General features: G+C 48.1%; 1 protein-coding gene across 1 annotated transcript in view; it reads right to left on the bottom strand.

The window, feature by feature from the left end:
* The window catches only part of LOC125465474 (uncharacterized), a 39,684-nt gene that overhangs the window by 21,692 nt on the left and 4,015 nt on the right, over positions 1-13,977 (bottom strand). Inside the window, exon 2 of the mRNA XM_048559064.1 lies at positions 1,640-1,806. Within this exon, the coding sequence (XP_048415021.1) occupies positions 1,640-1,806 (167 nt within the window). The remainder of the gene's footprint in view (positions 1-1,639; positions 1,807-13,977) is intronic.

Genomic DNA, 13,977 nt, shown 5'->3' with positions numbered 1-13,977 from the left:
TCATCTTGTTCACTAATATCCTTTCCGAAAGGAAATTTGCTACCCCCTTCTGGTTGGTCTGGCCGACATGAGACTAAAGGCCTACAGTAATGCAGTTTTGACTCTTAACATCCCTATGGGCAATTATGAATGGCCAATAAATGCTGGCCGAGCAGGGCTTACATTCCATGGATGCATTTTAAAAGAGCAACTTTGGAGCTCAGACATCTGCACCTTGTGTGATTCTGCCAGATAACTTTGTGTGTCAAGACACAGACATCACCACAGAAGATGAATCTTGTGACTCTTAGCTTGCTTTCTTAGCAGTTACTCACTTACATTTACTTGGCTGCCTGCTTCCATATTCTTCAAATTGGCTTTCCAGGGTTCACCCACTGACTCCAACATTGTTTGGATTGCAACGTGGGTCAAGACTATCTTGGTCAAATGGCTTGGCCTCCTGCAGCAGTAAGAAGGATTGCTCTCCTTTTCCACCAGGCTGTCTACTAGCGACTACAGGACCCTGTCTGTGAAGAAGGGAGCAAGTTTTCCTCTCCTCTGGTCACCAAAGTACAGGAAGATAACAAAATGTGAAGCTGTCTGTCTTCTGTGGACTGACCTATCCCCTCCCTACCTCCCCATCTATACTCTCCTCTCCACCTATCTTCTTTTCTCTTCATCTTCAGTCCGCCTCCCCCTCTCCCTATTTATTCCAGAACCCTCTCTGATGAAGGGTCTAGGCCTGAAACATCAGCTTTTGTGCTCCTGAGATGCTGCTTGGCCTGCTGTGTTCATCTAGCCTCACCCTTTGTTACCTTGGATTCTCCAGCATCTGCCGTTCCCATTATCACAGCAGAGGAAGAATGTGATTGTAATCAACAGAATCACCAGGATGTTGTCTGGGATGCAGCACTTCAGCTATAAAGAGGGTGGCTCAACTTGGGTTGTTTTCTTTTGGAGCAAAAATTGAAGGGGGACCCTGAAGGAGATGTGCAAGATTGAGGGACGTGGACAGAATGAATGGAAAGCAGCTGGTCCCCTTTGTTGAAAAGTCAACAACAAGGGGCCATAAATTTTAAAGTGAAAGACAGGAGGTTTAGAGTGGATTTGACGAAAAACTTTATCACCCAGAGGGTAGTGGAGGTCTGGAATACACTGCTTGGGAGGGTAGTTGAGGCAGGAAATCTCAGACTTTTAAAAGGTACTTGGATGAGCATTTGGGGCCTATGGACTTGAAAGTTATGACACTGTGGGAAGGATGAATGTAGGTTGTAACATATTTTTGACAGTACAGACTTGATAAGCTGAAGGGCCTCTTCTGTATGATACGAATCTATGACTATTCCTACTTGCAGTGTCTTTAGTAGTGTGCAGCTGGCCTTTATATATAGTCAACAGAAATGTAAATGATGATGGAAAGTCGTAGTAGTAGGAATTTCTGTCTCTCCTGCCTTGTGATTCCCTGAGAAAGGGCCCTTACAGCCCAGTTGCTTAATTAATGAGGTGAAGAGCAGAAAGTTGCATGATAAAAGTTTGAGTCATGAATCTGTCAATAAAATACTTAAATTCAAAAATTCTCCCCAGTGTTATACCATGGATTATACCTAAAGAGTTTTACATTTCATTTTCACAAAATAGGTTGACTACATTGATCACTTACCATGCTGTTACTTTACCTAAATTTAGTTGAGAAGAATGAGGAGGCTGTTTAAGAGATGGGTTTTGATGTGCTTTAATGTCATACTTGTTCTTAATGGCAACTTTAAAGACTGTTGGCTTGAGCGGTTCCAAGCTGTGCACACATGTTACCGAAGAATCTAACTGGTTCTATAAAGGGAAAGAAAATTTCCTACTAAGTCCTGCTAATACTGGAAGTCAAACAATACCAGGTTATAATCCTACTAACCTCATCCCACCTCCTTGACCTGTCCGTCTTCCCTGGACTGACCTATCCCCTCCCTACCTCTCCACCTATCTTCTTTACTCTCCATCTTCGGTCCGCCTCCCCCTCTCTCCCTATTTATTCCAGTTCCCTCCCCCCATCCCCCTCTCTGATGAAGGGTCTAGGCCCGAAACGTCAGCTTTTGTGCTCCTGAGATGCTGCTTGGCCTGCTGTGTTCATCCAGCCTCACATTTTATTATCTTGGAATCTCCAGCATCTGCAGTTCCCATTATCCCAGGTTATAATCCAACAGGTTTATTTGAAATCACAAGCTTTGCGAGTGCTGCAAAGGTGAAGTGGATGCAAATTATACCTGCCTGAATGTTCTGAAGTTTTGCTGCCTGACCAACATTTAACTGGCATTTTTCCATTTTATATAATCCAATGCTACACTCAAACCAAAATGATGGGTTTTCAAATTGGCACAATGAATATTAAAATATAATTTTGCCATAAAATTCTATTTTTAGCTTGTTTTCATATGTCTGTGGTGAAGATGGTAAGAATCATAGGGATAGGGCGTTTTCATGATACTCAACTTATTCTTCTGTCATTAATTAAAGTTTTTTTTATTTTTATTACAAAAAACCACAACAATGTTTAGTCTTATGCAGAAAGCATTTCTTCAGAAGCTGCACTTTTTTAATGAAAAACACAGACAATGAAACCAAATTTACTGTTTTTACAGATTAAAGCTGACGCTTCAAGGCAAACTAGTGAATGAGCAGACATATAGTATGCTAGGAGCAGTATTTAGGTACATCAAAAATGAGGTGCCCACTTGGTGAAGCTATAATACTACAAACAGTAGAAGTAGCAAGCTTTTGACAGACCCTAAATGATCCCATAACCAGCAGACTAGATCAAAGCTCTGCAGTTCTGACAGATCCAGTTGTAAATGGTAATGGACAGTTGGACAACTTTCAGGAGGAAGCTCTTGAAAACATTCCCGTCATTCATGATGTGAGAGTTAAGCAAGTACGAAATCAAAAATAATATTTGCAAAGTCTTCACCCTGAAGTGCTAAGTGAGTGAGTGATTCATTTTGGTCCCCACCGCACTTTGCACCCCCCTCCTGAGGTCTCAGTATCACAAATACCAGTCTTCAAACACTTTGCTTTGAGATATTAAGAAACAGCTGAAGGCGCTAGATACAAAGTCTGTAGCCCTGACAATAACCAGCTGTAAAACTAAATTATGTGCTCTAGAACTAGCCACTCCCCTCATCAAACTGTTCCAATACAGCTAAACCTGGCAATGTGGAAAATTTGAGCATGTATGTCTTGTCTAGAAAAAGCATATCAAGTCTAAAGCAGTCAATTACAGCCTCGTTAGTCAACTCCCAATTATAACAAAGGAGAGGAAATGATATTCACAGCACTGTCAATCTGCATTTGCTCAAGACTAACTTGGCTCATTTATGCTCCTTTTTGGCTCCATCTGAGAGACTGAGCTCCAGACTTCATTACAGCCTTGCTCTACACGTGGACAGAAGAGCTGAACTACACAGGTGAAGCAAGAATGAATGCTCTTGATATCAAACCAGCAATTGGCCGGGTCTGTAATTGAGGGACCCAGGCAAAATTGATGACAATGGGAGTGGGAGAAAGCTTCTCCCTGGCTGAAGTTAGACCAGGCACAAAAAGAGATGGTTAAAGTTGTTGTAGGCTGATTATCTAAGTTCAACAATATTACCCTGACGTGACAATAAGAACTGCTGACTGATGAAGTCTGAGGTAACGCAGTATGGAGCTGGAGGAATGCAGCAGGCCAGACATCACGAGAGGAGCAGGAAAGCTGATTTTTCAGGTTGGGATCCTTCTTCAGAAATGGGGGAGGGGAAGGGGTTCTGAAATAAATAGTGGGGGGGGGGGGGGTGCTGGGCTGGGAAAGGTAGGTGGGATGGTAATAGCAGGTAGGTAGTGGTGGGGATTGGCCAATGAGGTGGAAGCAGCAGATAGGTGGGCGCATCCTGATTCATTTCTTCCAGTAATGTCCTAGGCTCAACAATCTTCAACAGTGCATCACTTAGGCTTTCTCTACAGTAAAGTCGGAAGCAGGAATATTCAATGATAATTGCACAGTTTTCAGCCCTATTGATAGAGCTGTCACTGTCTGGTTGACATTCAGCTGCACAACTATCGATTGAAATTCTGACCATAGCTATCCTGGGGTTCTCATCAACCAGAAACTGAACTGGACTATTTGTATAAATATTATTGCCACAATAGGAGATCAGAGGTTATGAATTGTGTGACAAGTAACTCCCCTCCTAACTAGAATTTCCTCTACTTACCTTAGTGGCTGTGCGGGCCTTCAAGGCCCCTAAACCATAGTGACTTCTGGAAATCAATGCTGTGATCGACATACGGACACCGATCACCGTGTGTGGAACACTGGAGTGGCTGCATACGAATGTAGCCACAAACTTTAGAGGGAATGTTGCTTCTAACTACTCAAAACCAATTCAACATTGATAAGTGACAAGTCAATGTTATGACAAATGCTGGTGATCACAGCAGGTCAGGCAGCATCCATGGAGAGGGAGCAAGCTAACATTTCAAGTTCAGATGATTCTTCATCAGAGCTTCTCTTCATCTGCTTGGATGAGTGCAGCTCCAACAACACTAGAGAAGCTTAACACCATCCACGACAAAGTAATTCATTTGATCAGCACTCCACACACCATCTTAAACATTCACTCCCTCCACCACCAGTGTACAGAGGCAGTAGTCTGTATCAAGCATGAGAGTGGTATAGATTTATAACATCTTATAGCAGATGTTTTATTAATTGGCACCTGTGGGACCAGGTGTTTGCCAATTGATCAAATATTCTGGATAATCAAGAGGTCCACATAATCAATGTAAAAACACACACTAAGTTAGAGATATGTAATTCAGGGGTACATACATCACTGTTATACTTTATTTGCAACATAAACTACTTAAATAATAATGCAACTTTGCCTTAAATAAAACTTACTGGCAGAGAGGCTTCTCAATCTCACCTTCACCTGATGACTCGAATATCATGGCAGATCGTGGTATTCAAGGAGAAAATGAACCAACTGTTGATATTTCACGTGACCATTCAATGGAACAAATAATATTTATGTGGAGACAAATGAACTAAAAGCTATAATAATAGATTTTGGTCTTAATTCTGTGAAAGTGAATTCTTCTTTTTAAAAGAGACGCTATTTTTGAACAGGAAGTTCAAATCTCATTTCAAAGATAGCATGTGGCTTAAACTTTTTAACACAGAGGGTGGTACACATATGGAATGAGCTGCCATAGGAAGGTACATTAACAACATTTATAAGGTATTTGGACGAATACACAGATAGGAAAGAGTTTTGAGAAGATTTGTAGCTCAGGTTGAGGTTCTGGATGTGAGTTTGCTCGCTGAACTGGAAGGTTAGTTTTCAGACGTTTCGTCACTTTTTTTTATTTGAAAAAATATACTTTATTCATAAGATGTACAAAAAATAAAACATTTATACACCTACCCAGTCATGCAAGCCGCTCCAGGTTACCCAGGGGGTACGTACACCAACTAAAGGAAAAAAAACAAACAAAGAAGAAAAAAAAACAAAACAAAGAAAATACCCTGGCAGTCGTCACCCCTCACAGTCCCAATTGGCCCCCTGACCAGTTGGGGAAGGCGCCGGCTGGGCCCAGTTACCAGATAGGGCCCTTTTTTCTATTCTGGACGAGGGGTTTCATACGGTGGTCTTTCCCCACCGCGCCTTGGGGGCGGCTGCCCCAAGCTTTAGCGCGTCCTCAGCACGTAGTCCTGGACCTTGGAGTGCGCCAGCCTGCAACACTCGGTCGGGGTCAGTTCTTTCAGCTGGCAGACCAGCAAGTTGCGGGCAGACCAAAGAGCGTCTTTCACCGCATTGATGGTGCTCCAGGTGCAGTTGATGTTGGTCTCGGTGTGCGTCCCGGGAAACAACCCATACAGCACGGAGTCCCGTGTCACGGAGCTGCTTGGGATGAACCTCGACAAATACCACTGCATCCCCCTCCAGACAACCTGCGCATAGGCACACTCCAGAAGGAGGTGATCTGTCCTCCCCGCAGCCACCTTGAGGGTAGCATGTGGTGGCGCAGAGATTCTGGGCATGCATAAAGGATCTCACTGGCAATGTCCTTGTGCTTGTTGGAAAGTTCTGGCGATGAGGTATTCTGCCAAACGACTTTGGCAGTCTGCGTGGGGAACCACACGACGGGATCCACCCACTACTTTTCCCGAAGGGTCTCGAGGATGCTATGTGCTGACCACTGCCTGATGGCCTTGTGGTCAAAGGTGTTTCCTTTCAAAAATTTCTCCACGAAGGACAGGTGGTACAGGACGGTCCAACTACTCGGAGCGGCAATGAGGCCAGGCCCATCCTTCGCAACACCGGGGACAGGTAGAACCTCAGTAAGTAGTGACACTTGGTGTTTGCATGCTGAGGACCTATGCACAGCTTGATGCAGCCGCACACAAAGGTAGCCATCAGGGCGAGGGTGGCGTTCAGTACGCCCTTCCCCCATTTTCCAGGTCTTTGTACATGGTGTCCCTGCAGACCCGGTCCATCCTCGACCCCCAAATGAAGTGGAAGATGGCCCGGGTGACCGCAGTGGCGCAGGTCCAGGGAATAGGCCAGGCCTGTGCCACATACAACAGTACCGAAAGACCCTCACACCTGCCAACCAGGTTCTTACCCGCGATGGAGAGGGACCGGAGCGTCCACCTGCCCAGCTTCTGCTTCAGTTTGGTGATACGCTCCTCCCAAGACTTAGTGCACACCCCAGCTCCAACAAACCAAACACCCAGCACCTTCAGGTAGTCTGTCCTGACGGTGAAGGGAATGAAGGAGCGGTCGTCCCAGTTTGCCAAAGAACATGGCCTCGCTCTTACCCCTATTGACTTTGGCACCCGAGGCCAGTTCAAACTGGCCGCAGATGTCCAACAGCCTACTCACTGACCGACGATCGGTGCAGAAGACGGCGACGTCGTCCATGTACAGGGAGGTCTTGACCTGAAGGCCTCCGCTGCCTGGGATAGTCACGCCCTACAGGCTCACGTCCTTCCTGATGGATGCGGCGAAGGGCTGTATGCAGCACACGAACAAGGCAGGAGAGAGCGGGCAGCCCTGCCTGACTCCAGATCTGACGGGAAAACTGTCTGATTCCCACCCGTTGATCGAGACTGTGCTAACGATGTTGGTGTAGAGCAGCCGGGTCCAATTGCGCATGCCCTCCCCGAACCCCAATTTGGCGAGGACGTCCCTCATGTAAGCATGAGAGACACTGTCGAAGGCCTTCTACTGCTCCAGGCTGACGAGGCAGGTGTCCACCCGCCTGTCCTGTACGTAGGCGATCGTATCCTTGATGAGCGCGAGGCTCTCAGCGATCTTCCTGCCCGGCACAGCACAGGTTTGGTCAGGGTGAATCACCGACTCCAGGACAGACCTGACCCGGTTGGCTATGACCTTGGCCAGGATTTTGTAGTCCACGTTCAATAGTGAAATGGGACGCCAATTCTTAATTTCTTCCCTCTCCCCCTTCCCCTTGTAAATGAGGGTGATGATGTCCTTCCTCATGGACTTGCACATTTCCCCTGCCCGAAGCGCACTATCGTACACCCCCAGCAGGTCCTGGCCGACCAGGTCCCACAGAGCGGAATACAGCTCGACCGGTAGGCGGTCGCTCCCGTGAGTCTCATTCCTCTCCAAGGACTTGAGGGCTCTGGTCAGCTCGTCCGGGGATATCAGCCGGTCCAGCCACTCCTTCGTGCCGTCGTCTAAGACCTCCGTGATAGACGACAGGAACGACTCGGAGGCCGTGCTGTCGGTGGGCTTCGTGTCATACAGTCCGGCATAGAAGGATCTGCTGGTCCTCAAAATGTCGGGCCGAGATGACGTCACCGAGCCGTCGTCCTCCTTCAGCCGGCTAGGCACAGAGCTCTCTCTGTGCACCTTCTGAAAGAAGAAACGCGAGCACGCCTCGTCCTGCTCCACAGAGCGGACCCTGGACCGGAAGATTATCCTTGAGGCCTCCGCGGCGAAGAGCGAGGCTTGCTGGCCCCTCACTTCGCGGAGGTCCTCAGTGACATAGACCCCCATCAACTGCAGAAGGAGCAGGTTCTGCACCCTTTTCTGGAGTCGCGACAGCTTTCCCTGCCTCTCTCTCACCTTCCGAACACCCTTGAGGACAAAGAACCTCTTGATGTTCTCCTTCACCGTCTCCCACCAGTCGCCCGGAGACTCCAAAGAGGGGTTTCACGGTTCTCCAACCGGCGTACTCCCTCTTAAGCTCCTCGACGTTCTCTGGGGTCAACAGAGTCGTGTTGAGCTTCCACGTCCCCCTGCCGGCCAGCTGGTCGTCCTGTAAGTGACAGTCGGCCAGCAGGAAGCAGTGGTCAGAGAAGAACACCGGCTCGACGCCGGTGGACCTGACCGAGAACGCCCGTGACACAAACAGGAAGTCTATCCTTGAGCGAATAGACCCGTCTGGCCGCGACCAGGTGTATCTCCACTACGCTCCATCTTCAGGGTGCTGAAGACGTCGAGCAGCTTGGCGTCCTTCACTGTGCCCATCAGGAATCTGGACGTGACGTCCAGTTGACTTCCCCCTACCCGCTGTCCCCACGCCGGATCTTCCATCTAAATCGATGATGCAGTTGAAGTCTCCACCCAGGATGACCGGCCTGGACGTAGCCAGCAGGGGTGGAAGCTGCTGCAGGACTGCCAACCGCTCACTCCGTACCGCTAGGGGGTACACGTTGATCAGTCTCAGGGGAGCGTTCCTGTAGGTGACGTCAGCCACTAGGAGGCACCCCCCCCCCACCACCTCCTGAACTTGAGAGATGGTGAAGTCGCACCCCCGCAGCAGAATAGCCAGGCCAGAGGAGCGACAGTCGTTACCCCCCGACCAGATCGAAGTCCCACAGGTCCAGGCGCCGGACCATTTCCCGTACCTGCTGAGGTGCGGTATCCCGCACTCATGCAGAAACAGGAGGTCCGCCTTGATGGTGGTCAGGTAGGCCAACGTGGATACACATCTTGCGGTGGACTTGACACTGCACACATTAATGCTCGCAACTCGTACCCCCATTGTGGGCAGTGACCGCAGTACCCTCCCCAAGTCCAAGATCCAGCCCCTCCATCTGTCCCTTCATGCCCATTGCCCGGGCTAACTGCTGGACGCTCTCCGGGCTGAGGAAACCGTCCGTGCTGCCTTCCGGGTGCCATCCCCCCCATCGGGGGTACGGAGGCAGGAGGGTCCGGCTCTGGGTCAGGCTGGGGACGCGCTGTTTCCTCCTTCCTGCCTGGAAGTTCCGAGGGGCCCTCCAGTGCCCCAGCGGCACGTGACTGGGTGTCGGAGGGAGCCTCAGGACGCCTCCCGTCACCTGGAAGCGTGGTGCTGCTTTCCTTCTCCCTGGAGATCTTTAACTTCTGCTTCAGGCGGGCCCTCTCCGAATCCCCCCTCGTCAGAGGGCCTCTTATAGCCCCCCGTAGCTGCCTCTTCCCACCTGATGATGGTTGCAGTTCCTGGGCCCGCCAACGGACCTTCCTCCTCACTTTCCGGACTGTCGTCCACTCCCCTGGGTCGCCTGTCGCCGCCTCCATCGACTCCGGGTTGTTGGTGGGGTGCGGAGCCTGCAGGGGCGCTGTGCTGGCCTTGGGCCCTCCTGCACGACCTGCCCCTCCTGCACACTAGTGGGGTCCTTGCAGGACCCTGGTGCCTTCCTCTCCTCCGGGGGGGCTGGCCCCGCATTGCCCCTGCCAGCGACCAGGGCGTAGGTGGTTCCCCGCCGCGGGCATGCCCTATAGAGGTGGCCCGCTTCCCCGCGAAGGTTGCAGCTTTTCTCTTGTGGGCAATCCTTTGCAAGGTGTCCCTCCTCCCTGCAGTTCCTGCAGATGGTGGCTTTGCAGTTGGCCGCCACGTGACCTGACCTACCACAAGCATGGCAGACTTTAGGTTGCCCTGCGTAGGTCAGATAGCCCTTGCTCCCGCCGATCGCGAAGCTGGACGGTGGGTGTACGACGTTCCCGTCCGCGCCCATCCTCAGCATCACCTTGACCTGCCTCTTATTGGTCCAGATGCCAAAGGGGTCCATGATGTCAGTTAGGTCCCCTTCCACCTTCACGTACCTTCCAAGGAAGGTCAGGACATCAACTGCTGGCACATGCGGGTTGTACATGTGTAGAGTCACCATACGGCTCCTCTGCTCTGGCATCACAAACAGCGGGACGGCGGTCAATACAGAGAGGGGGCCCTCACCTCCTTTCTCCTTGAAAACCTCCAGGAAGTGCTCGCAAAGCTTGGCACTCCTGAAGGTCACATCGTAAAAACCTCCTCCGGGGAATTCCTGCAGGCAGTAAATGTCCGCAGCAGCGAACCTGCAACAGTCCAACAGGACCCTCTTCACGAAGAAGGTGCGGTCCACAGGTGCACCTTCATCCACCTTCTTTACGGAAACACGGATGGTGTTCTGGACCCCCTGACCTGGGGCACGGGCACTTGCCGCAGCCATCATTGCAGGTTGGCTGCTCCCCTGAACCAGCGTTAGGCCGAAGCCAGCATTAAGATCCACTGGTTGCAAGGGTGCACAGCCAACCCGACGTCTTCCTTTCACCTCCAACACAGCACTCTTCTCCTCTCAGTCCACAAGAGAGTGGGTCTTTATTTTGTTCCAGATGTAAGCTGGTTCACTGAGCTTGAAGGTTTGTTCCCAGATGTTTCGTCACCATTCTAGGTAACATCAACAGTGAGCCTCCGATGAAGCGCTGGTGTTATGTCCCGCTTTCTATTTATCTGTTTTGGTTTCCTTGGGTTGGTGATGTCATTTCCTGTTCTTTTTCTCAGAGGATGGTAGATGGGCTCCAAATCAATGTGTTTGTTGATGGCGTTCCGGTTGGAATGCCATGCTTCCAGGAATTGATTATGTTACCTAGAATGGTGATGAAATGTCTGAAAACTAACCTTCCAGCTCAGCGAGCAAACTCACATCCAGAGATAGGAAAGATTTAGAAGGATATGGGCCAAGTGCAGGGAAATGGGATTAGCGTGGATGGACATTTTGGTCGGCATGGGTCAAAGGGCCAGTCTTTGTGCTGTAGGGCTCTATGACTGTATGACAAAATAGCTCCCTTAATTGGCACCACATTCACAAGCAGTGATTCCTTTTACTACCGATCAAATGGTAGCAGCATATAGAAGATGAACAAAATGCAGTGCAGAAAATCACCAAGCTTTTCGACAGCACCTTTTTACCTTGACGCACTACCATCTACAAGGATAAGGAAGATATATGGGAACTCCACTACTAGCAATTTCCCTCCAAGCACTCACCACCCTCACTTGGAAATTTATCACCATCCTCTTTGTGTTTTCTAACTAAGTATCAGCAATTAATGCTGGCTGAGCAAGCAATTCCAAATCCTATGCATAAAGAAAAAAAAGTATCACTCCTATCTTAACTCTTTAATTTCTTACTTAAATGACAAGGTTGCAAGCATTTCCTTTCTGTGACTTTCTTACCTTCATCAAAGGTGATTCTCTCTATTACTATCTGTTACTTTTGATTATTCCACGAAGAAACCCAGATACTGGCTACTTCATTGACTTTTACCAACTGAACTTCAAGAAATCCTATGTTTACGTGAATTGTGTAAGACTTAAAGTTTTTGAGAAGATTTGTAGCTTGGGTTGCGGATGAGGTTGTAAATGCTCGCTGAGCTGGTGGGTTTGGTTGCAAATGTTTTGTCACCTTGCTAGGTAACATCATCAATGCTCCTCTGGTGAAGCGGCAATATTCTATCCCACTTGTTATTTAAATGTCACGGTTTGCTGGAGTGGTTGTTATTACTTTTGGTTCTGTTTGTTGATGGAATGCTAGTTGGAAGACCCTGTGTACAAACCACTGAGAAAAGAACAGGAAGTAATACCAACCACCCCAACAAACCTAGGCATATCAATAACGAGCGGGACAGAACACCATAAGACCATAAGACATAGGAGTGGAAGTAAGGCCATTTGGCCCATCAAGTCCACTCCGCCATTTAAATCATGGCTGATAGGCATTTCAACACCACTTCCCTGCACTCTCCCCGTAGCCCTTAATTCCTTTTGAGATCAAGAATTTGTCGATCTCTGCCTTGAAGGTATCCAGCGTCCCGGCCTCCACTGCACTCTGCGGCAATGAATTTCACAAGCCCATCACTCTCTGGCTGAGAAATGTCGTCTCATTTCAGTTTTAAATTTACCCCCTCTAATTTTAAGGGTGTGCCCACGGTTCCTAGTCTCCCCGCCTAATGGAAACAACTTCCTAGTGTCCACCCCATCTAAACCATACATTATCTTGTAAGTTTCTATTAGATCTCCACTCAACCTTCTAAACTCTAATGAATACAATCCCAGGTTCCTTAGCCATTCATCATACGCTAAACCTACCATTCCAGGGATCATCCATGTGCCATGAGGCAGCAGTGCTAACCACCAAGTCACTGTGCTGCCCTTAATCCTCAATAGAAGCTAACGCACTGACACCTTCCAACAGATGGCGTTAGACCTAACTAGCCACCAAAAGACACAACCAATTCTCACTTGACTCACTACACATGGGGAACAAGGGACATGAATTCAACTGGGACAACACAGCCATAATCTCACAAACCAAACAGTGACATGCCAGGGAATTCCTAGAAGCCTGGTATTTCAACCAGAGCTCCACCAAAAAATACACTGCTTTGTCAACAGGGTCAAATTCAATATGAAACATAACGTGAAGTAATACCAATCATCCCAGCAAACTGAGACATACAAATAACAAGCAGGACAGAACACTGAAGCTTCACCAAATGCGCACAGACGATGTTACCTAATAGGGTGATGAAACGTTTGCAACCAAGCCCAACAGCTCAGTGACCACGTCTACAACCTCAGTTTTAAGGCTTTTTTCTTACTCTGAAGGCCTAGATGGCCAAAAAGATAAGCTGCCCTTCTGCTATCACAAAACTGTTCTACACAACTGAAACCAGTTGCAGCCAATGACATCCATAATTGCATATGCCAAATAGTGACACACCATGGAATTCCAGTGGAGCCGCTATTCCTACCAAAACTCAATTGGCAAACATTTTGAATTAGATCCTGTGTACAAACCACTGAGAAACAGAACTGAAATACCAACCACCCCAGTAAATCGAGGCATATAAATGACAAGCGGGGACAGAACAGTGACGCTTGACTGGACGGCATTGATGATGTTACCTAGCAGAGTGACGAAACATTTGCATCCAAACCTACCAGCTCGGCGAACATGTCTACAACCTCATCTACAACCCGAGATACAAATCTTCTCAAACTTTAAGACTTAAAAACTGCTTATATGGTTTAAGTTGACATAGGTTTTCTTAAAGTTCAGTTAATAAAAATCAATGAAGTAGCTAGTATCTGGGTATCCTATTGGAGTAATAGAAAATAATGGACAGTAATAGAGAGAATCACCTCTAATGAATATAAAAAAGTCATGGAAATGAAATGCTTGTAACCTTGCCAGTTAAGTAAGAAATTAAAGAGTTAAGATAGAAGTGACACACTTTTTCTTTATTCATAGGATATGGGTGTGTTGGCTCAGCCAGCATTTATTGCTGATAGTTAGAACACACAAAGAGAATGGTCACAAATTTCCAAGTCAGGGTGGTGACTGCTTGGACGGAAGTTGCAAAAAGTGGAGGTTACCATATGGTAGTGCCTCAGGATTAGAAGGTGCTGTTTAAAAGCTTGGTGAATTTCTGCAGTGCACCTTGTTCATTTTCTACGCGCTCCTGCCACTGTGCATCGGTAGTGAAGGGACTCAATGCCTGTGAATGTGGTGCCCACATAAGAGGGCTGTTTTGTCATAGGGGCATAGAGTCCTGCAGAATAGAGACAGGGCCTTTGGCCCAAACTGGCCCATGCTGACCAAAGTGTCAATCCATGCTACTCCCATTTCCCTGCACTTGACCCATGTCCTTCTAAACTTTTCTTATCTGTGTATTTGTCCAAAAGCCTTTAAAT

This window comes from Stegostoma tigrinum, chromosome 29 (genome assembly GCF_030684315.1).
Source record: "Stegostoma tigrinum isolate sSteTig4 chromosome 29, sSteTig4.hap1, whole genome shotgun sequence".
Lineage (NCBI taxonomy): Eukaryota > Metazoa > Chordata > Chondrichthyes > Orectolobiformes > Stegostomatidae > Stegostoma > Stegostoma tigrinum.
Note: the sequence above shows the minus strand (reverse complement) of the source record. Positions and strands in the feature narration are given on the sequence as shown.